At 42.2% G+C, this 24,434-nt stretch overlaps 1 protein-coding gene across 3 annotated transcripts; it reads right to left on the bottom strand.

Moving 5' to 3' along the window:
- Positions 1-4,720: 4,720 nt before the first annotated feature.
- LOC102067435 (transforming growth factor beta activator LRRC32) lies at positions 4,721-24,217 on the bottom strand. 3 transcript variants are annotated; one of them, XM_026793570.2, is made up of 3 exons: positions 23,805-24,217; positions 13,362-13,452; positions 4,721-8,620 (listed from the first exon to the last, which is right to left on the bottom strand). In XM_026793570.2, the coding sequence occupies exons 2-3, from the start codon at positions 13,446-13,448 to the stop codon at positions 6,680-6,682; spliced, it is 2,028 nt and encodes a 675-aa protein (XP_026649371.2). In that variant the 5' UTR covers positions 13,449-13,452; positions 23,805-24,217; the 3' UTR covers positions 4,721-6,679. The 3 variants fall into 3 exon arrangements, with proteins under 3 accessions (XP_026649371.2, XP_074392247.1, XP_005487212.2); XM_074536146.1 differs by lacking the exon at positions 23,805-24,217 and adding an exon at positions 23,687-23,784; XM_005487155.3 differs by lacking the exon at positions 23,805-24,217 and adding an exon at positions 17,267-17,833.
- Positions 24,218-24,434: the final 217 nt, after the last annotated feature.

Raw genomic sequence — 24,434 nt, 5'->3', positions numbered from 1 at the left:
CAGCTCGTGCATGAAGAGACCATATGGGAATTTAGATGTCTGTCAGGGGATTCAGGTGTCCTAATCCTGCATGATAATACTGTTTTTAGCCTCCCTCAGTGACTTAAATGCTGTAATCTGGGCTAGAAAGTGAGACAGAACTAATCACTGGTGGTTCACACACCTCAGCCTTCCTTTGAAAACAGTAGATGGAGATTGCGTTGATTTTTCTTCCTCTTTTCTCCTATAACATACTGTTCAGAGCACATATGACACATCATGACTTAATGTCCTCCTCTGCAGGAAAGGACACTTTTAATTAGTATGTCATTAAATATGGGAGCATGGTATTTCCCGAGTGTGTTGTTCAAGCTCTTCCCCTCTGCCTTCTGCAGTCCCAGCAGTCAGATTTTTGTGTGGAGAGAACAGTTCTGTCCTCCAGAGGTTACCTAAATCTCCTTTAAGGAGCACAACCTTCTGCATATTGAGACAAAACTGAGGATCCATGTAGCACTCCTGCTGGCCTGGACAGCACTTAAAGAATAGAATATTCCCATGAGGATAGGGGAGAGAATGGGACTGGCCATCTAGACATGGAGTTATCATGGCTGCTCCATTTCCAGCTACGCTTCTCTTGGCAATATCTATCTACTTAGGAGGCTTGGTAAAGTTCAAAATAAGAGTTCTGCTGGGGCTTACACACATATGAAAATGGTTTTGTGCTGTTTGTGGCACTTCGGAATATTCCAAGAAGCAGAAATTCCCAGGAAATTTCCACATCAAACACAGTCTTCTAGAGACTTCAGGCACCAGGTGGAAGAACCAGCAGCTAAACAAGGACTGTAAAGATTTATATTTTGGGTTTAAATATCTAGAGTGGCAACTAAAGCACCCAAATAATTTTCTGGATCTTCACCTCAGTGGGCATCACTCTTTCCAAATAGGAAAGGAGCTTGATTTAGGGGTGATGGGTCCATTTTAACAATTCATTTACTTGCCTGATGCCTGTGGTGAAACACAGGGACACATTCAAGAAAACACAGGGGCTTGAATCACATATGTGAGGCAAGTAACTTATGCTAAAGTCTGGTAAGAAGTGTTTTCCAAGAGGAAACCATCAGTGAAAATGAGGGTTTGAAACTCTTCAATCTATGCTTCTTGTCAGATTTTTTTTGTAGCATTTTAAAGTGAAAGGCAGTGAAGACATAAAGCTTGTAAATATTATTTTAAAAATATGAATGACAATGTAGGTACTCTTGATGGAAGGAATTTCTACAACATAAAACATTTTTAATGAAAACCTTACCTCATGGGTCTCTTCTGGAATTTCAAAAGGTAGCTACCATTATTTTATTTTATGTTCTTCCTGTGTCCCAGCACTAATTTATATTTTTAAATATGAAAAGATTTCTATCATTTCAACAGCCTAATATTTTATGCCTATTTTATTTTGATTTATTTTCTCTGCTTAATTTAGTGATAACTGGGAGGGATGTTATTTAGCATTAGCTGACTGAAATATTTCCTAATCTTCTCTAGAACAAATATAATAAAAGTGAACTGGATGTAGCAATGATTTTTCTTTTAATTGTATATGCTGTCAGCAGTAGGAATATCTCAATTGAAATTGAAGCTCTGACCTTACAAAGGAGACATCTGCCAACTTCAGATTTTTCAGAATTTTCATTGAAAATGTTGGAAATATTAACTTTAATTTTGAACTATAAAAGTTGTGAGGGAAAAAAAGGGAAGATTATGTGACCTCAGACTTCCATGAGGGGACTAGCTCTGTCAACATCTGACATCATCAGCCACTTTTGCCATCTTTCTGGACACTTCTCTGCCAAATCCCTTCCACTGCTTCAGTGCAGTGAACAGATGTTAGTTACAGGCTCTGTTTCTCTGCTACTCTATTCTTTACCTAAGTGTTTGACCCATTCTTGTTTTCCAGAGATTAGGAGAATAATTTGGAACAGAAGGAGCCTCTGGAGAACTCCAATCCAGCTCCCTGATTGAAGCTTGGCCAACTGCAGCGTCAGAAGTAGTTGCTCAGGGCCTTGCCCTGATGAGTTTTGAAAGTCTCCAAGGCTTTTCCAGAGTCTGACCTCTCTCATTATGAAGAATTTTTCCCTTATGTTTAATGTGAACTTCCCCAGCTGCAGCTGTCAGGAGTTGTATCTTGTCCCTTCAGTGAATACTCCTGGGAGGAGCTGATGCTTTTCCTTGTAGCTGTCCATCCACTAATGGCAAAGACTTCTCCTCAAGACTCTCTCTTCTCCAGGCTGAACAAGCCTAGCTCCTGCTTCTGGTTCTAATTTCATCCAGACCATTCCTTCCCCATTCTTCACTCTAAGGTACTACATCGGGCTGTCTAGAGAGACTGTGGAGTCTCCTCCTCTGGAAATTTTTAAAACCTACATGGACACGATCCTGTGCAATATGCTTTGGGTGAACCTGCTGTAGCAGTGGGGTTGGACTAGATGATCTCCAGAGGTGCCTTGCAATCCTAACTATTCAGTGATTCTGTAATTTGGATTCCAGATTCCTAGTTTAACCATTCTTATTCCCCTTCTCTTCTCCTTGTGCCATACCTCCAGCCTAGTTGCCCATTCCAAACTTTCTTCCCTTTGGTGGGTTTTCTACCTGAAAATGAAAGTGTCTCCTTCACTGGTCCACAGGATCAGGGACTCCCTTCTCCACTCCCTTTTCTGGGAAAGTCAGGAGGAGTAAAGAGTAAAGAATAAATACTCTTCCATAGTGACCTTGCAGAATATTTCTTCATAGAGTATACTGCTTGTGAGATGGAAAATCATGAAGTCACCAAATGGTTTGAGTTGGATGGGACCTTAAAGAACACCCATTTCCAGTCCCCTGCCATAGGCAAGGACATCTTCCAATAGACCAGGTTGCTCCAAGCTCCATCCAACCTGGCCTTGAACACTTTGATGGATGAGGCATCCACAGCTTCTTTGCAACCTGGGCCAGTGTTTTACCACCTTCACAGTAAAGAACTTCTTCCTCATCTAAATCTCTGCTCTTATTTTAAAGCTGTTTCCCTTTTCTTGTCCTATCCCTCTGCATAAAAAGCCACTCTTCCTCTTTCTTACAAGACCCCTTTAGGTATGGAAAGGCTGCAGTCAGGTCTCACATTGTCTCCCAGCTGTCTGACATGACAACTGCTAGAAATGGACCAGAGGAGGGAATGTGTGGCTCTGCAACACAGCAGAACAGCCATGGTCAATAGCTTGTGAGAAAAGAGACTCAGTGTTGCAGGATTGTTTCCTAATATTGGCCCAAATTTTGCTTAATATCATGTTGCATCATCCTCCAAATGTCTTTGCTTGTAAAAGAATGCAGTATAGCCTGACAGGTTCTCCTCAGAAAGCTCTTCCATGCATTTTCAGTTTCTTCTTCCTCCCATTTAAATTTCAACCCATTTCCCTGGTTACCAATACTTTTATTTTAGTTTGTTTCTCCACAGACAAATAAAAGAGTAGTGAATTACACGGAGAATAGATATGGCGAGAAAATACTTGGAGTTCCCAAAATATTAGGAGGTAATTACTCTCTTGTATACTAACACATCGTGGCTAGTTTAGGGCTGACCAGGGTCCCAGCAGAAATCTGTGGCCAGAGACTGGTACCCTGTGAGGGGGATATTTTGTCTTGGCTTTGCAGGAAAAAAACACAAGTTTCTGGAAACTGAGACTTGATTTTCCATGGATGACCAACAAGGATCATGACTTGCTGAGCTCAAAGGGCCCCTCTCTGGGAGTATTCCCAGTGCTTCCAGTACTTACTTGATCCCACTACAGGGGATTGTTTCAGGAAGAAAACACAGCAAACTGTGGTAGGAAATGCTTTAGGGAGATCTATTGTTGTTCAGCATGGAGAAGAGAAGACTGCAGGGAGACCTTATTGCTGCCTTCCCATACCTAAAGGGGTTTTTAAGAAGGAGAGAGACTTGGGCAGACAGTAACAGGACAAGGAGCAATGGTTTTAAACTGAGAGAGGGGAGGTGTAGATTAAGTGTCAGGAGGAAACTCTTGGTTGTGAGGCTGCTGAGGCCCTGGCACAGGCTGCCCAGAGAAGCTGTGGCTGCCCGACCCCTGGCAGTGTTCAAAGCCAGGTTGGATGGGGCCCTGAGCAACCTGGTTTAGTAAGTGGCATCACTGCTAATGGCAGGGGACTGAAATGAGATGGTCTTTAAGGTCCTTTCCAGCCCAAACCAGTTTAGGATTCTGTGTTTCTATTGTCCTGTCCCATGCAAACAGCTGCAGAAGGGAAGCCATTTGTTGCAAGTGGCAACTTAAAGAAAACAGAGTTTGCACTGACTGCATAAATCCCAAATGCTCTATTACAGATGCCAGAATCACAAAAGGATATCCCTTGGCTTAGCAGAAGGAGCTCTTTGCATCAACAGAGGTTTTTGCCGGCACTTTATGAAAAAGCAATGAATGAGGGTGTCAGTTTTGGTTGTAAAATTACAGGCTGTATCATGCCCAATGTCCTGATTCCACTGGGATGGGGTTCATATTCTGCTTTGTTAAACCATGACACCAACATACTAGGACAGTGGGGCTGATTGGTGGAAATATGTGCAATGTCTTAGTGATGGCTACCTTTGATGTAGGATCAGATACTCTGTCATTTGCTCTTCTTGTAGGCACAGTAACACACAGGGGAAGCAAAAGGTGGGGCTGTCATCTACATATCCCTATTTTGAATAATGTAGTGTAGAGCTCCCATTTTTCCTGTTTTCCCTCTCTTTGTAAATGTATTCATATTTTCTTCCCCTCATGCTTCTCCTCTCACCCAGATTAAAAGAATTGGCTGAAGCATGCTCATATCACTACTTGGTTGCTTATGCTGCTAACAGAAAAATCCAAATGAGCCATGCTGCACTTCTGAGACTTATTCCTCCAAAAACTATTCTGCTCCCTAGGAAGTCTATGGAAGTCTAATTAGTCCCATAGTAATAACAAGAACTTCCTTTTTGTAGAGTAAAACAATAACAGTGTTACAACTGTTAATTAAATGAGTTTGGCTCTGTCATCAGGTTATTAACTGATTCTAGTCACAGCAGCCAAGCTAACACTGGCTGTCACAGCAGGAGAATTAGTCTTGCCATGCTTGGCACAAAAGCCATGAACTCAGTCTGTGGCAAATCAGCATCTGAGCGCACAGCTTGGAGTTTGGCTTGCTATTGAGCTTCCAGCTAATCCCTGGGATTGCTGCTTGTGCAAGCCTTCTACAAGTGCTTGAGCCATTGGCTTCCATAAATGTTACATCAGGCCCTATTGCTGCTGATGGTTTGTTCAAACTCACAGGATCACAGAAATCACAAAATGGTTTGGTTTGGAAGGGACCTTAAAGATCATCTTGTTCCAATCCAGGACACCTTCTGCTAGACCAGATTGCTCCAAACCCCATCCAATGCAGCCTTGAATACGTCCAGGGATGGGGCAGCCACAACTTTACTGGGCAACCTGTCCCAAATTCTTGCCTACATCTGCAGTACATCTCCTTATTCTCCATTAGTTGTACTCTATAATATGAAGCAGCTGTCTGCTTCAGGACCAAAAGGCAGAGGTCTAAGGTGGAGTCCGAATACCATAGAAAAATAGGAAGGCGTTTCTTTTCATCTGTGGAGCATTCCAAGGTAGTGCTTTAATATATCCACTGCCTTGTGCGTTTTACAAAATTCAAAGTTGTTTTTATTGTACAAAATTCCACAATGAAAACCACCAGTCAGTTTCATACACAATTGCTTAAAAAATATAATTATACACCATTTTGTAGTGTGGTAGTTTTGACATTCACTAGCTGGAAGAAACAGAAATGGAGCAGCAATTTGACTCTGAGTTATTTACCTAGACAGGTTTCAGTTTGACCACTACTTCTATGTGCCTGAATGGACAGTTCCTGGCATTAACAGAAAACCTGATTTAGTTCCTTTTCAAGCCACTGAACCCTGTTAGCAGGTCAGGCTCTCACTCACTGTCATGTTCCCTCCAAAAGGGTGAATTTTCTGTGAGAGTTTGGGACATAATATTTGTCAGCATCAATTCTTAGCAAGGCAACAGGCTAGCCATGTTAAACACATCACAGAATGAGGACCTACAGAAATTTTCTCACAGCACATCCTCTAGACAATAATATATTTCTGGGGAAAGTCAGTAGAAAGACAGATCTGAATAATGGGCCAGGACTGTGTTCCCTATGCATTATTTCACACTGGTATCTTCAAAACAATTTTTTGCAGTCTAACCTGCCATGGCCTTTAAAAATAGATATACTATTCTACCGCATTGAAATGCAATCATATGCAGTGATTTTCCACCAGTTTTTCTTAGAAATATAAACATTTCAATTCAATGTTAGCTGGTTGAAATTCATGCTCCAGGATTTTTTTTAAAAACACTTCACCCCAGAGATGACTTTCTTCACATTAAACTCAGTTAAATATATATTGCACACAAGGGCCAATTTTCTCCTCTTTGAGTTAAACCATGGATCTGCAAAACATGGCAAATTCTCCTTCAAATCCCTGCAACCCATACCGGTGGCGTAATTCAGTGGCACTTCAAAAGCATTTAAAATCCACAGCTGAAAATCAAAGATGAGAATTTTACCCTTTATTTCTATACACTGTCAGTGTAGCACCTGATTTCTTCAGTTTTCAAGACATTTTGTGTTACTATGCTTTAAACTGATGGGTAAAGTTTTGCCTGCGGAAGCAAAAAAATGAACCCACACCAATGATGATCACAGATAAAACCAACACAAGTGTTAATATAGTAAGGAAGTTAATTTTCTTCAGATCCTCTTTTTCACAATCTTCTGGTCTAATGTTCTTGATGTGCATTTCATCCTGGTACCTGAAATTTTGAGTGTGCTGGCACATTAAATGCTCCACGTTGGGGATCTGGACATTTTTGTTCTGGATCATGGATGAAAGCCAGATGTTTCCACAGCAGCTGAGTGGGTTCCCGGTGAGATACAAGTTTTTTAGTGAACTTTCTAATGCTAAAATATTGCTGTTCTGTAATGTACTGAACCTGTTGTTCCGTAGGTCCAGAACTTCTAGTGAAGAGTCACTACCCCACTTAGGCAGCCAGTTCAGCTGATTTTCAGAGAGGTTCAAATGTTTAAGGTGACTAAAACAAGGCAAGTCAATATTTAAATCTACCAGGCTATTACCATATAAATACAAACATTCCAGAGACTTTTCCAGACCTGATAATGCTTTAAGTTCTATTTTCAGTCCAGCGTTCATGGAGAGGTCCAAGACAACCAGAGGAGTCTTGTAAAAGCTGTATGCTGGTAGGACGTTCAGCATGTTGTCAGCTAGGTACAAGTACTGAAGGGTGGGAGAATTGACAAACGACACACAACCACTTTGCTCTCCAGCAAGTCTTTGCTTAGCCAGTCCTGAGTACATGCTGCAAAGGCTGATGTTATTGCTTTGTAGATTAAGCAGTCTAAGGCTGGGAAGATTTGAGAAGATGTCAAACTGCAGCGTTTGAAGATAGTTGTTTTGAATATAGAGCTCCTTCAGATTTGACAATGTACCAGCATCAAGGAAAAGGTTCTGCAAGGCGTTGTAGCTCAAGTCAAGGACAGTTAAAGAGATCAGTGCACTGTCATAACTTACTGCAAATGCCTGAAGACAGTTTTTACTGAGATTAAGGGTGTGAAGGGACAACATTGACTCAAAGAACCAATCTGGAATGGATTTGATTACATTATAACTTAAATCTAAATATACAAGCTGTGATAAATAAAGAGAACTTTTGTTTCTACTTTGCTCCTGGTGAAGAAGATGGACAGAAGCATTTAGCCATTCATTTTTCACATAGTCCATTTTATTATGAGGGGATTCAGCAGTGAGCTGGATTAAATTCTTTGATAAATTCAGAGTTACCAGCTTATTTACCTGAGGGAACACTGGGAAATGAAACAGTTTGTTTTCACTCAGATCCAAACACCTTAAGCTATATTCATCATCTGATTTTGTGGTGTGGAAGGTCTCAATGCTGTTCCTGCTGAGGTCAAGTATCTCCAGCTGCCTGAGGTTAAAATCAGAGATGCAAGTAATTGAATTCTTTGAGAGATTCAGTTTGGACAGGCTCACTAGAGTCTCAAAAGCACCTTCTTCTATTTCCATGATGATGTTGCTCTGAAGATCTATCTCCACAAGACTGGGAGATCCCTGAAACATCTTTTGTGATATCATTATAATACTGTTGTCTGCCAAGGAAAGATACTGCAATGCTGGAGCTTCTTTAATGAAATACTCAGCCATCCCATTGTACAGATTGTTGTGGGACAAGTCCAGTACTTCCACCTTGGGTAAGAGTCCAATCCCCTCTGTGCCATTTTGAGCAAACTCATATAAGTGATTGTTAGCTAAATTTATTTCCAGCAAACTCTTCATCTGTGCGAAGACTCCAGGCGTGATGAAACTTATCTGGTTAGAGCTTAAATCCAGGCACTGAAGGGAAGTGTAAAACGATGGTGACATTTCAGGAATGCTTTGAATCAGATTTCCCGACAGATCTATTTTGTTTAAATTTGGATAGAGTTCATGAGGGATTTGGTGGAGGTCTTTGTTGTGGCAAAATGCCTGAGAGTTTGCCTGCCAGAAAAAAGAGAAAAGGACATGTCACACGACAAATGAAAAACGTCTTTGCGTTAAATATAAGAAAAATAACATTCAGCATCGAGGCAGATGCTGCTTCTGAAACACTGATCACTTTTTCTGAGCATTCAGACAGCAAGAGCAACAATCCCAATTAGCTCCTTTGCAGCTAACGTTTCATTTTAAAGAGATTTCTGACTTCGAATAGTAGAGTTTAATCTGCGTGTGATACCTCCTAAAAGTTCTCCTTTTTGTACCGTTCTCCTGAACTCAGTCCAGGAGAAAGGTACAAAAAGGAATAGTCCCAAGTTCCTCTTCAATCAAGCATCTTTTCCTCATTTTTGTGCTGATGTTTAATTTTCTCACTTTCATCACTGTATTGCAGACTCCACTTGCAGTAGTAAGCAGTACTTGCCAGAGTTTCACTCTGTTGGCAACATGGGTTCCTGAGCAAGGAGGTATAAAACCCTATAAGGATCCTATAGTACAAAGCCTGTCTCTCCTTCACAGTCACGTGTTCAGATATGCCTTCCCTTAGCCATGGTTTAGTTAAGGAAGGCAGCTTTAATCAAATAGGGTCATTCAACAACTGAGACATTTCTGACACCAATCTCCAAACTCATTCCACTTTTATTTTCCATGTTTACCCTTTTCCTAAGGCACCAGTTCCCTTCTACTTGCACGGAGAGCATGCCTTATGAAGCCACCCACATAAGACACTGTGATACAACACTGAAAACATAAATTATGTAAATTCAGTGTTTGAGAGGGGGAAAGATGGGATGTGCAGCTAGGGTCAGGCCTTTTCAGGCCAATTCCCAGGAGAAGGGCAAAATTTATGTGCGTGTTCATGAGGAACATTGGAAACATGAACACAACCATCCTCACATTACCATCAAGTTCTATTTTGTTGTTAAGAAGAACATACAACAGCAGGAGGAAATGGAATGTGAAAGGCTTAGGCAGCATTTAATTTACTGGAGGGAAAGTTTTGCTATTAATGTGTTTGGGTGTCTGGGGAAAAGGGAAGGAAAGTTCCGGGAAGGGAAAGGAGAAAAGGAAAGAAAGAAAAAGAGAAAGAAAAAGAGAGAAAGAGAGAGAGGAAGAAAGAGAAAGAGAGAGGGAAAGAGAGAAAGAGAGAAAGAGAGAAAGAGAGAAAGAGAGAAAGAGAGAAAGAGAGAGAGAAAGAAAGAGAGAGAGAGAAAGAAAAAAAGAAAGAAAGAAAGAAAGAAAGAAAGAAAGAAAGAAAGAAAGAAAGAAAGAAAGAAAGAAAGAAAGAAAGAAAGAAAGAAAGAAAGAAAGAAAGAAGGAAAGAAGGAAAGAAAGAATCTGTTGAATCTTAGCTTCTATGAAGAAGCAGGATCCAGATTCCATGACATGAAGCTTTTCAGAAATCAAGCAAATATTAAAAGTCAAAGATATTAAATCCCATCTGTTTTATATGAACTTTGAGGTGAATGAAGTGGCAGATCTGTTTAGCAGAAGTGGGGCACTAGTCAGCATTTTGGGAATCTCTTTTGCATCATCTCAGTTCTGGAGACCACACAAGAATTTGCCAGAGAAGTACAAGTGCTCATTCAAACTCTAGATGTAACACAAGCTGCTCCCATGACACATTTTTCCCAATGATCCCAAGTAATTTGCCTATTAAAACTTAAACCCTTTCCTCTTTTCCCTCCAACTCACTCAAATCTCCCTCAGATTAAAAAAAAGAAATTAGAAATTTAAAAAAAAAAAAAAAGGAAATTTTCTGACTTCTCCCTGAAAATTTTTCTTTCCTGCAAAGCCACTGTGCAATTCCTCATTTTGAGTTAAATTATGCCCAAAGTTGGCCTTATTTCCTAGGCACAAATAGCAGGGCAGGAAACTTCTTCTTACTCGTTTGTGGAAGAGGAAGAAGCCAGGAAGATACAAAAATCAGAGTGAAAAAGCAGAAACTGCTTTGCATCCTAAGGCAGATGCCAGGTTTGTTCTCATACTTTCAGCCAGATCTCAGCAAGTGCTGAGCACCCTCCATTCCCCCTGGGCAGCAGGAATCTTACCAAAGTCCTGATGCAACTCCTGCCAATGCCAAAAATCTGCTTTTCATTGAAGTTGCTGGGGGAGAGGTCAGCCACTGTTCACCATGTATCTTGCATGATTTGGTTTTTAATCTGCATCCATGGAACCCTTCCAGTGATAAAAGGGACTGATAAAATCTACACCTCACACTGTCTGCCATTTGTTCCCATAACACTTTCCCTCTCATTTTTCTTTTTAAACTCTCCTTCCTTTTCACTGACTATTTTGACCCTCACTAAATTTCTTATTTTGTCTCTTCTGCACCATATTTTCTCCTCCAAGGCACAAACTTGCATGAATTTCATTGTCATCAGCAGTAGGGAAAAAACAGATGAAGCATGTCTCTGTGGGATGGAGCAAACAGCATCTGTTTGGTTTGTCTTGCCTCTCACCCCTTAGTCCAATGGGCTGGTAACCTGAGACTGGAAAAGGGACTTTTGTCAATCTCATGTTCTGACTTCATCACCTCTGCCAGTGCTGCCATCAGTTTGTTTCATCGTCAAAAAGTACTGGAGGGTGAGGACCACTTGGTCCATTAAGATGCTGGCAAAAAAAAAAAAAAAAAAAAAAAAAAAAATTACCCAACAGTTCAAAAGCTGGGCATCATTTGGTTTCTAACTCCAGTTCTTCACTGCTCAGCACAGGGTGGAAGTTGTCAGCCACCTCAGTAAGAGCCCTTCAAAAAGGAGTTGGACTCAAGCCTGCCCTTGAGTTCTCCTTTATCAATTCATGAACATTTGAGCCAAGAATCTGGATTGGAGGCACTTGGCACTGACCTGTACTTGTATGGTGTCCCTGACCATTCTTAGAAGAGCTGCTCAGGGAGAGGCTCAGCTACACAATCAAACCTTGGCATTTTGCCAGGTACCACACATCAGCTGACCTATAACATCTGGTTATGCATCTGTCCTTGCATCACCTCAAAGCAAGGTAAAATAGAATTTTCTAAAATCCCTTCCCTTCTATGAATTATTTGAAATTTCCTCCTCTGTCAACTAACAGGAATTAGCAAAGTCATCTTTCTTTGGGAGGTAAAATGTGATGCAGTTGAAGTTTTGCCTATCCTTGGAAAATAATGTGAGTTAGGAAGAATGTCCTGACATTTGATCTGTCCTTTTTGTCTCACAAACTGATAGATGTACTGTGACTGGTGTAATCAATGCAGTTCACCCCATGTCAGGGATCTGGTAGGGACTGCTTACTTCCTAAAACCTCTTGTAGGAGAGTTTAGTTCAGCAACAGAAACACCAGTGGTGACTCAGAAAGTGGCACAGGTTTCTGACTCATGCCTCTTCCGTGATATTTGAGATTAAAATTTCCATTTCTGAGCCTTTGCTATTCTAAAGGTGTCACCACAGGGAAAGTACCATATAAAGCAGTGAGGCTGTGATGCAATGCAGGACTGTCAATGACAGCTAACCAGCCAATCCAGCAGCTCCCTCTTTATTTGAGAGTGTTTAGAGGCACACCAAATACCAGTGAAGGAAGGCAATCAGCATGGACATTAGCAACACTGACTGAGCTGTTGATTTACATCACATGAGCATCCTGGCCCCTGACTGCAGTGTGTTTTCTGTCAAGGCTCATTTTCTCCCAGCCTAGTTGTGTTGTTGGCTTGATGACAGCAGGTTACAGTGGGGTAGTGCAAGCAAGCATGTGTTTACTTCTCAGCAATCAGCCTGGTCTGTGAGCCATCAAGAAATGGGATGAAATTGCTTGGATTACTGCGTGGCTCATCCAGCCTTCATGTGACTATGACATGGGGCCCAGGCTGTCCTGTTTACAGTGGCTGCATCAGTGTTCCCTCTCCAGCCAAGGAGCTGTGCTACCCAGCCACCTTCCCAAGATCTTTTTATATATACACTAGGTCTTCATTTCTCTGGAATTCAGGAAGTGCAGCAATATGGCAGGGTGGGCAGGAATGGAATGAGTCCCACAAGGGAGATGTGTACAGCTAGCAAATTATTTTTTCCCTATTTTGGAAATTCTTGAGGATTTGTGCTGAACAGCTTCAGTGTTCAAGGGGGGAAAAAAACAAGTATTTTTAAACATCCTGGTACAGTCAGAAGCACTTGGAGAGGGAAGGGAGAAAGCTCAGTTGCAAATAACATTTAATATTGTACCAGATGCTTGCAATAATTCAAGGAGCAGATTTTGTAGTGGACCAAGAGCCTTTGTCATTTCTCTTTGCTCCAGCAGAAGTCAGGTACAACTTCTCTGGCAGAAATGCTGTGTCAGGGCAGAGGAGGTCTGTCTACTTGCTATTACAAAAGAGCTGGAATACAAATATTTCACAGAAGATGTTTTAATGAAAGTGCAAAGAACAACTGATATAAAGTTGATTTTAAGACTAAGTCTTTCTCTGTCTTAGCCACAGAAACTCTGTACAATCTTAGGGAAATCAAGTCAAATTTCTTTTAAAGTTCCTCCTTAGGAAAAAAGCTGAGATAATGACCCTTCTTTGCCCACCCCTCCCCTTTGTCACAACAAGGACACAGCCTGAGGACAAACTGCCAAGCATCCCCTAAACCTGCAAATCCCACCTCTGCCATCTCTGAAAGCCTGGTCCTGGGGGTTTCCCTTCTCAGAGACTGCAGCTGCTTGTGCAGTGCCTGTAACAAGGGAGTCCCAACCTCACTCAGGATCCCAAGGGACCTAAGTAGAGAGACAGCCTTACCATTTCACAGGATGTCCTGTTGGGTAGTTGGTAGTTAGAGGTTCCTTTGTTCACCACTGCCAGGAAGAAGATGATGTACAGTTTCATGGCTCTGCAGGTAAAAATAATTACAGTTAAACTTCATATCGACACAGTGGTCAACACATGCAAAAGTTGGCACCAGGTCATCATCTAACATGCAGAAGGACACAAGCAGTACAATAAATTAGACCATCTCTGAGGACTTGAAAGGAAGGTCCAAGGCGTTTAATGGGTTTTCCCCAGTGTGATTTCAGCTGCTGCCTAAATGATATCCAGAACACTCAATGAAGTCCAGATGTTCGAGCTGGGCAGGGTGTCTGACATCATGGAGAAAGAAAACTACCGAAGACTGAGTTATCTTCACACACCCATAGACGCAGCACCAGTGCTTTCAACAGGTTGAAAGTTTTGGGTGCCATATTCTGAGCAAAGCCAATAGGTGCTGCTCAGTAAGAACCAGAAGTGGGAATAATTGTCATTTCCATCCACAACACTTTCTACTCCTCTTATCCCAGAGTGTCAAAGAGCTTCTACATGTGTATCCTTGCTGAGTTAATGACAACAGCTTAAGGATTGTCCTGGGTTACAATATCAAGATGTAGTCTACTCCCATCCTCAAGAGCTGCTGAAAGAGCTCTGAGCCCATGGCTCAGAGATAACTCCTTCCAGGAGCCATTTCTGTTTAATGGACCCACCACATGACTCACAGAATGATGTCAGCCCATTGGGAGAAGCTCTGCCCAGGGGGGAGGAGCTAAGCATCCCCACCTGGGTATAATCTAGGGTTTAGGACAGAACGAACTGCCCTTACCCATTGGTTTCCTGAGGACAAGAGCTACCAGATGGTTTCTATAGGATCACCACTTCAACAAGACTATTTCATCTGGAATGCTACCACCATCCTGACTAGCAGGGTGTCAGGTTGTATTCTGACTCTGGCAGTGGTTTTTCTTGTGTATTATTGCATGTACTTTGGGTTTTTTTTCTTTTCTTAATAAATTGTATTTCTGACTTGGAATCTCTCACCGGTTTTGCTTTCAAACCAGAACAGGAGTGGACTGAGATTTTTTATTTTACACCAGGTATGGACAGGCTTATAAATACATTTGACAGGAGATCACAGAACCATACGTTCCACAGAATCACAAAATATGTAAAACTGGAAGAAACCCACAAAAATAATTGGGTCCAATCCCTGGTCCTTTACAGCACCATCCCCAGCAGTCACACCCTGTGTCTGAGAGTGCTGTCCAAATGCTTCTTGAACTCTCTCAGACATGGGTTGGAAGGGACCTTTAAAAGCCATCTGGTGCAATCCCCCTGCCATGGACAAGGACAGATTGTCAGCCTTACAAAGAGACAGATATAAAATATAATGGATTTGTGTGAAATAGAGAATTCATAAGAGTTTAACTGTTAGGAAAGCACTCCATAAAAGAGCACAGAACTGCAAAAGAAGCAAACACCTCTGAGAGGCCTGTCACTGGACAATGGGGAAAAACAGAACAAAAGCCAAAGGCAAGCATCCCTGCTTCAAACAACTCCAAATGCAACCCCAATCCCATGCACAAGCCACTGGTATCCATGTACTGCTGCTCAGTGGCTTCCAACACAGAGCATTGAATAGCTGGAAACAAAAGAGATCGGATCATTCTCAGCTGATGGAGATCCCTCTGCTTGGTCACTTTGATGGATGCAGCTGATGGCCCCTTACAGCACTGACAGCAATGCCAACAAGTTCCTGACGGGAATCTGCCCATTTCTACCCTCCTGAACCAGAGAACAGAGCTGTGTACTAGGAAAAGAGAAACTGGGTAGGATTAGAACACAGCTACTCTCTGTACAGTTTGTGTATTCCTTCCATTTCACAAGAAAACCCCAGTGACCCCAAGGTGAAAAAACAGGTCTCAGTGATGGGATCAGAAGTGTTTTCCTCTCTGTTAAAACCAAACCAAGGATGTTAATTCTCTACCACGGAATCAATGTCTGCAACATATGCTGAAATCATCTGATGGAAGGAGGAATTACCAATATCACCATCTCTGTTGTCCCTCTCTGTTCTTCATTCCCCAAGCTTAGAGCAGCTGGAACCTCCTTTAAGGAGGAGAAATCTATTTTTATCATTTGAGTATTAGTTTGCTGAGGTGGCAATAGAAGATGAATGCACCAATGATTACATGGCTTTTCTCCAAGCCCTCAAAGGGGAATCCTTCCTGTTCAGACAAAATTAATTAAGCTGAGAATATTAGCCACAACAGGGCACCACCCTGAGGAACAGTATGTGGCCCATGTGCTCTTCAGTGTCTTCCCTTGTCACACTGTCAGTGCAAAAAAAGGTCTGTTTGCATGTTAAATAATGAACTTGGCACAATCCAGAGTCATAACACACTTTGTAACTTCCTAAATTTTACGTTTATAAAGCAACTGGGAAACTGATGTATTTGAACACTAAAAAAAAAAAAAAAAAAGTAATCGTTTGCTGTGTAAGGCAATTCTGTAATAAGCAAGAAAGTTGTCCCTCAAGGTGTTTCTAAGGTGGCTGTCACATATTGAAGCTCATCAAGGATGTGGTGGCCTCTTCCAGCATAAAGCAACACAGACTCTGTCCTCACAGAACCATTTAGTTTGGAAAAGCCCTCTAAGACATCAGCTCGAACTGTTCTCCCAGCACTGCCAAGGCCATCACTATCCCATTTTCCCAAGGGCCACATCCACACATCTGTTAAATCCCTACAGGGATGGGTCTCCATCACTGCCCTGGGCAGCCTGTGCCAGTGCTTCACCATTGTGGAGAAGAAACTTTCCCTAATATCCAAACTGAACCTCCCCTGGCAAACCTGAAGCTGCTTCCTCTTGACCTGTCATGGTACAGCCCAACCTCCTTGCTCAAGGAGATTCCCTTCCTAGGGTAGTTTTCAGTTCAGCTGTCCAGGGGAGGAGCTTTTCCTGCATAGTTTTTCTCTGAACAACCTTTAGATCCTTCTCAGCAACCTCTGCTGTGACACATCAGTGCATCCCCCTCTTTTCTACCCTCTGGGCAGGTCTCAGCATCCCCCCACGCTCTCCCAGTGCCAAGCTCAGGGTTACAGGACCCTCATTCTCTTGGTGTGCAAGAGGACGTCTACCAACACTAAACCCCTCCTGTTGGCATTGATCTCTCCACCCACAGCTGACAAAACAGTTTGGGAGCAGCAGCAGCAACAACTCAAAGGGGCTTTTATCACTTTGAGGCTTTCCCAGAGTTGAAGCAGCTTCATGATCAGTGCCAGTTTGCTCCCACCGGAAGCTGTGATAGAAACCTCAGCACAAGTCAGTGGATTGAGCCCTGAACCCCACTTAAATCCACAGCTTTCCATTACACCACTTCAAAATCATGCAGTGTCAACCCCAGCTGAAAAATACAGGTGGTTTAAGTCAGTATCATCCCCAAGGAGTATTAATAAGTCAGTCAAATAATTCTAGAAAAAGCATACCCTAACCATGTCAGCATGCCCACTTAAAAGGTAGGAAATACAGAGAAGGCAGAGAAGACTAGTAATTTGCCCCAACAGACATTTCAAACTATGGAATAATAACAATTCATTCCCAGTTTCCACTTCAGAACAATGTTTACCTCCATCTCTATCAAACTATTAATCCTGAAACTACTTCACAGATGTTGTTTGCATAATAAAAGCAGCACTCTCCAGATTTCCCCCAAACGTAATTTTTGTTATTGCTTAGACAATTAACGGAGATGCTCTCCTGTGCCAAGGAAAGTTAAACACAAGAGAACACACAGAACAAAAACCACACTCCCCAGGGTCTGATTCTTTTCCACACAAGTCTCTTTCCTGTTAAGTTAGAGCCTTCAGGGGTAAAAAGAGGGACTATTTCACATTTACCTTGTTCCAAGGGTTTCTTGCATCCCCAAACAGTGCTTATCATCTCTTTAAAAAGCATGTCCAGCTCTTCAAAATCGATTCAGTCCTGGTATTGATGCAATTATTCTTCTGGTTCATGTTCACCCCTTCAGGACACCTAGAGTTTCACTCATAACTTCAGAATGAAGGCATTTTCAGGGAAATAACCTTATTTGGGACAGTGCCTGCTTCAAATTATGTTGCTTGTCTTCCTCTGCACTCCTCCCGGGGCTCGTGCTGGGTCCCAGCCACTGCTGTGCTCCGGACGGAGTCAGCTACTGACTCCTGCAGCCCTTCCTTGGGGCAGGCATTGACACACAGGGGGATTTCTGCCAGAGGAACTGTCAGGAGCAGGCTGTGGGCTTTCTCCAGAGAAAAAGTAACTCATTGGCCATGCCATTGTTTGGCTGTGTGCGTGGGGCATGACAGTGTGTTTATTTTGGGTGTGTCTGCAAGCCACATTGCTGGAGGGCTGTAGGCTCCTGCACCTAAATCCCTCTCTGCATCTTTAAGGAAACAGTGCTTGCAGATTAAATGTTTAAAATTCATGGCTGATAATTATAAGCCCCAAAATCTGGAAAACTATTCTGGAAGAAATAACTTTTCTTTTTGCAGTCAGCCTAGTAATGAGAGTGTGATTGCGTTCTGCTGGCTGGAGGGGGGGCCATTGCTGGCTACAACACCCTTGATGGATTTTCACGGCATGAAGCAGGAATTAGGGCTAAAGGCCTCCATAAAGGTATTTTCAGATGAGCTGCTGAATTTTTTCTGTAAGTAGACAGTGCTGAATATACTGGATCCAGTGGGTAGAATTCCCACTGCAAAGGGGTGCTTTTGTCATGCATAAGATGATTAGAAATTGCCCACATTCAGCTTTTTATTTATTATTTTGTGCTGCCCTCTAGAGCTGGAGCAGCTGGTTTCCTCATTTCCTTTTGCTAATTAAGTCGTGCCTCAGGAAAACCCACTTCTACACAGATTTCCCTGCTGTTTTCTCGCAGAGGCACAAGCCTGAACTGCCACAACACAGTTTTCCCATGGCTGAAATACTACACCCAAAGAGCTGGGCTCTCAGTTTGCTTGGTAATGCACCCTGAAATGAGACATTCTATAAATCACAGATTTATGGAATCTCAGAATGGTTTGGATTGGAAAGGACCTTAAAGTTCATCTGGTTCCAGCCCCCTGCCATGGGCAGGGACAACTTTCACTGGACCAGGTTGCTTGTCTAGCAACAAAAATCCTATGACAAGGCAACAGGGAAGAGTATGATTGGGTGCAATGCATAGAAAAACACTTGTTAAGCTCTCAGGAGAACTGTCCACCAGTGAGATTCTCACAATCTCAGAAAAGTTTCCCTTGACTGGGCTCTCATCATGTTAGTTTTGATCACCTTTCCCCCAAGCTTGTCATGTCTTGAGCTTCACTTTGCAGCGCTGTTTTTCACTTCATCCCTTTGGCACGCTCCCTGGAGTCAAGCTCTCCATCTGCAACCCCCCTGGGGAAAGCAGCAAACTCATGTTGAAACTGGGGACCACTGTGCTATTCAGAGATTTAAATGCCTTTTGGATGCTCTGGGTTTAGAGCTTGCCTCATCAGCAATGTGCAATAGCACTTGGAAAGCACAGACACCTTGCAAGGCAAACCTCAAATATTTGAGGTCTCCAAGGAAAATAAATACTTTTTTTTTAGTAGAATATTTTGATCTGATTTTAACTGCAAATATCATGCCTCTAATTAAGAGCAGCAGGTGGCCAGGATGGTGGCAGCTTCTACACCTGGATGTACAGAGCACTTTAGGAAGTTTGGATTTGCAGGGATAAAAATAGCGGAGATTTTGTGCTTTTCAAAAAGCCAGCTCTGCTTCTCAAGCTGTTTTATTGAGTAACCAAGTAGCTGTGCCAGCTGAACTGCAAAGAAGAGCCTGGACAGAAACAAATGCCAAAGCAGGAGGGAAGGGCATGCACTGATTCTGCTGCTCAAGGCTTTGCTTCAATAAAACCACACTCTCAGAGGACACCAGCTGCAGTGGGAAAGATCGCTGCTGTCCTTGCCATCTTTGTCCTTTCCCAAAGGGGATATGACAGAAAACAGTTTCAAAGACTCCAAAGCATTTGGCCGATTTCCCAAAATTCAATATTTTTGGCTTTGGGCTACCCACCAGTTTACACTATAAAGTGGTATTGAAACTTTAGCATGGTATGGGTAAGATACATCTTCAGGACAAGTGTCACCTGCATCAGTCAGAGACTGGGTCAGAGAATCAGAGAATGACTCAATTTGTAGGGGACCTTGTAGATAATCCAACCCCCCTGCCACGAGCAGAGACTCATTCCATTTGACCACATTGCTCAAAGCCCCAGTCATTATCATCTCCATCACACAGATTGGAGAATCAAGCTTTTTTTTGCCCACAAAATAGCAAGGGTTGTCCCATCCCAGCAATGCCAAAGGGTGTGCTGGTTTTGCATCACAGAAGTGATGTTCTAAGAGAAGCTGCTAGCAGTTTCCTCCATGTCTGACAAAAAAACAATCGGTGATTAGCTTTGAGAATTGACAATCTGTTAAAGCACTGTGAACTCTCATATTAAAAATGAAAAATTCTGGGAATTCAGCCTTGACTTTTCTGGCCTGAGAGCAGGTAACTGTGAGAAACAACTGCTCATTTTGAAAATTTAAAAAGGCTTATTAAACCTTAACAAAAATACAACAAAGGACTACCTAAGGAAAAAGCTGCAGTGCTGGAAACTGTCCCTCATGGATACCACATGGCCAGTTCATCTTCAGGATGGATGCTCAGCCTTTTGTACCCCTGGGGGTTGCATCAGCCAGCCCAGCCCTCCCACAGTCTGTCACTCAGCTCTTCTTTGCCATTTATCAGTGGAGATTGCTCTCTTGGGACTCGATTGGAGGTCAGGTGTTGCCGTGCTGCACCCCCTGAGCAACCCCTGAGCTTTTCCATTCCCCACTGCCCCATGCCAGGGACACCTGTGCAGCTTCTTTGTGCCTGTCCTGGACAGCCCCGGCTGTGTGATGGCAGCAACACAGGGGGAAAGGGAACTGTGGGAGAGCAGAGGGCATCTGAACTGCAGTAACATAACTGTACATCACTAAAGCTTTTGTTAATGTTCACACAATAGTTACCTTTTAATTGTGAGAGCCAATCATCTCATTATCCATCTATGACATAACTCAGCCGGCCTGGCCCCCCTGTCTCAGCCTTAATCTGAAATCCTCTTGTAAAGCTATAGAGAAAAATTTAACTTATCCATCAAACTTTTTTTTTCCCTATAATGCATTGAAGAATTATGGGGGGATGGATCATTCAAACCTGTGTTAAAGCAGGCAAATGTTGAAATAGCTGTGAATTTAATTAAAAGCTTGAACAGAGAGAGAGAAGAGTGATGAAGACCCTGTGCCCCCAGGGAGAGAAGAAAAAGACCTCTATTCTCAGAGATGAAGATGATCTCAGAAATAAATAAAGAGAAAAAGAGAAACTTTGCTTTTGAACAGCTCATCCTTAAAATAGCATTCCATAACTTGACATAGCCATAAACATAAACATAAACATAAACATAAACATAAACATAAACACAACTGTGGGGAAAGCTGTGAAAAATGGGAGGGACTTCACAAGTGCAGATTTAATTTTTCTGGGCAGCTGCTAGTAGTGAAAATTAGAAGCCACGAGAGAACTGTTTTCTTGTAGAAAAGTTTCCATACATTTACTAGAGGGACTCCTCTCCCTAAGTGAACTTTGAAGAAAAACTATTCTATAAGTGACAAACCGACTGAATTATTTCTGTGTGTTGTGAGTGAGAAAGAAAAGGTTGTAGGGAGCGGAGAAATGTTCTAAAAGTTTTATTCTGATTTTTATTATATATAGTTTTGCTGTGGGTTTTTTGTTTGTTTGTTTTTGGTTTTTGGGTTATTTTTTTTTTTTTTTAGTTAGTGTTAATAAAGTTTTATTTATATCCTTTTACCTTTGAGCCTACTTTGCCTTCCTCCTAATCCTATCTCACAGCAGGAAATGAGTAAGTATATTCTAGTGAGTGCACTGGCATTTGGCCAGCACTGAAACCCACCACAAAGGGTTTGCACCTGCAAACCCTGTGAAATCCTTATTTTCCAATGGTGTCTCAGCAGTCACTTCCTACTCTGTTTCTGTCAATGTCAGTCGAATTTCATCCTCTGTCACCCAAAGTGAGGGACACCTTATCAGACCTCTCCTCTCCTCCAAACCCTTTCCCCACCATGGCCCAGAGCAAGAAGGAAAAGCAAATCCCAGCTGCTGGCTCGTACCAATCAGTCTGTGAACTGCTGCAGGTCCCCAGGGGTTTCAGAGGAACAAGAAAATGTCTTGATGATTTTGTGTCTCAAGTCTCCAGACTTTCTGGAGTCTGTCCATTCATAATGCTGCTGCTTTCTAACGCACTGCTTTTGTTTGAGTCCTGTGTCAAGCTCTATGAATCAAACTCTCCAGAGAAGGACATAAAACAAGTTCCTGCCTTAGAAAGTAGGTCTGAACTGTAAACGCAGGAGTGGGACAAGTCTTGCTCCTTTTTGGCTGGAATTGCTCCCTGGTCATTCGTCCCACAGGGGAGAGGGAGATAACATTAATATTAACCCTATTAAAAAGAATACCCAATGCCATACTGAGCCACAGACTTTGAGAAGAGGCACAGCTCTAGCTCCTGACACTCTGCAATTCCAGAATCTCCAGAAGCTGATTCTCCTGGTTTATTTTGTTCCTGCAATCTGCACTGTGCTTGGCATCCGGCAGGCAGATGCAGCCCCTAGTCTTCCTGGTGTCAAGTCCATAGATCAAAATAGAGACTTCTCCATCTCCTGTAAAGCCAACAAGGCTTTTCTCCTGTCTTTTGAAGCTGCTGCCTTCCTTCCTTCTACTTCTGCCCTCTCTCCATGTGCATCTTTATCAGATGTTCAGCCAACAGCATTTCCCCACCAAAAATTAACATTTCCAATTATTGAGGTTTTAGTCAGGTTCCCTATTTTATTCACCTTTTTTCCTCCTACTCTCTTCAGGAAAGAAAATATAAATGAACAAGAACTGAAGGAAACCCACAAGCCTGGAGAATTTGTGAGTGATGGGCAAAGGGACAGAGGGAGATGGGAAAATGAAAACTCTTACATTAGCAAAAAGTGACATGTACTGGCAGATTAAACTATCTAAGCATGAAATACTATTCCTGGAGAACAAAATTCAAATTCAGGAACCAAACCAGAATATTTTCTTGCCAGCTTATAAAATACACTTTTAATTCAGCAATATGACTTTTTAAAGACAGTGAGGTCACTATTTGGGAAAAGGTGTACTGATTTTATAAAATCCAATAAGAAACAAAATGAGGTGAGGAAAATTATTTTGATAGATTTGATTTACATAATACTGATATCCATGCTTGAATCCACCCATCATTTTACTAGTAAAAGGCCAAGCACTGATACAGTCACTAAGATGTAACCATCTGCTTAAAAAAGAGATGACAGGTTGTAAATTTTTGTTCTTGAAAACTAGAGGTTTTCAGCATTTTAGAGTAATATGTTTATTTTAATGTATAAATGAATATATCTTAGTAAAAAACCCAAAGTATCACTGCTGTACAAAGCCAAATTATTGCTTCTATTTAAGGAGAGCATATTTGTCTTTTATCAAAAATACTTTTATCTAAATTACAGCTGGGCTTAGCCTTAGAAAACTTACTGTGATTTTTATGTAAACTATGATTTTCTAAAACTTTACTATTTCCAAATATTGCCAAAACATTCATTCTCATGATAACAGTCCAGTTCCAGCAAAACCATCTCAGTAAATCATCGTTCACCCAAAGGTGACATTCAAGATGTGAGGATCTTAAGATCAGCAAAATAACCCTGCCATCTCACACCTCGTGCTCCAACTGGGAGAGCTCAATGACAGCACTGACAGGAGGAAGAGCAGACCAGTCAAACAGTATTTTGCCTATTTCACCCGGGGACTGTGTGATTTGCCCAGGGCTATATTAGGATTCAGTGTTGGAGAGCTGGTTGAGTGGCATTTAATAAGTGTACAGTGCTGATCTGTGCAGCACTCCTAGTTCAGAAGGCTATAATGCAGTAGTACCATAAATAAACTGAAGTCCTGTAAAGAAAAAAAAAAACAAACCAAACATCTCCCCATTATCTATTCCTGCAAACATGAAGAGTAATAACAAATACTGTGTATGACAACTGTACTGTTATAAACTAAGTGGTACCTCCTTAATATAAATGATCCAACTCACACAGTGCAAGTCCCTGATGGATTAAATATAAAACTGGGTGGATAGAGCCATCCACACAGCGTGCTTAGCCAGTTCCTCAGCCTATTCATAAACACAGAACATTTTATTTATACAGTACCTTCCTCATCTGTGTTAGTTTCAAAGGCTGCAGCTCAGTCACCAGAGCCCTCATCTCTCCCACAGTTGAAAGTGCAACTTTCCAGCAGGCTCCCGGGCTCACACACATCTCCACATACCTGCTCTGTGGCTGGAGGAGGAGGAGGTTTCGTCTCTGTTTGCAGCCTTTTTTTCCCCCGGCTCTCCCAGCAGCCTTTCCAGCTCAAGCCAAGGAAGAGTTTCCTTAGGGAAGTTGTACCTCTGTTGCATGCCAGCTGACTAAAACTCTGCAAGGGCTGAGAGAAGTTTGAAGTCACAGGGAAAAAAAAATACTCCCCATAGACTAATCCTTGAATTCATTCCTTCGCAGTCATAAGCTCTTATATATTTCCAGGCTCCCCAGACTACGTAAATACATATATCTGTAATGCTTTTAAGATATGTGTGTCCTCTGCTCTTCTCTTTATTCTCCATTTTGTTCATTCAGCCTTGGCTTGTTTCCTGCAGTTTCTCAGCTGGTAATTACGCTCCTCTCGTATTGACACATGAAACAGTCTGTGAACACCACAAAAAATCCCCTCCGCAGGCTTTGGGACACGTGCTTGTCTCTGAAGTCATCCATGCCTGTCCCACAGCCGTCAGCCTGGAGATTCTCAGGGGTTGGGGTAAATCAGGGGCACTGAGCTGGCTGCAAGCCTTACCTTTCAAGTCCATGCAGGATGGGGTGTGTAGGAAAAGGGTATATGGGAGTAGGGCAAGCACATCATGTT

Source organism: Zonotrichia albicollis, chromosome 2 (assembly GCF_047830755.1).
Source record: "Zonotrichia albicollis isolate bZonAlb1 chromosome 2, bZonAlb1.hap1, whole genome shotgun sequence".
In the NCBI taxonomy this organism is placed as follows: domain Eukaryota; kingdom Metazoa; phylum Chordata; class Aves; order Passeriformes; family Passerellidae; genus Zonotrichia; species Zonotrichia albicollis.
This window is presented reverse-complemented; position numbering and strand designations above follow the sequence as displayed.

Excerpts from the sequence above, each read along its gene's own strand:
- LOC102067435 (XM_005487155.3), bottom strand. The coding sequence starts at position 17,289 with ATGCAAGAAACCCTTGGAACAAG. Across the intron at positions 13,453-17,266 it reads CAAGAAACCCTTGGAACAAG|AGCCATGAAACTGTACATCA; the intron begins GTAAATGTGAAA and ends TTTTACCTGCAG. Across the intron at positions 8,621-13,361 it reads ACAGGACATCCTGTGAAATG|GCAAACTCTCAGGCATTTTG; the intron begins GTAAGGCTGTCT and ends TTTTTCTGGCAG.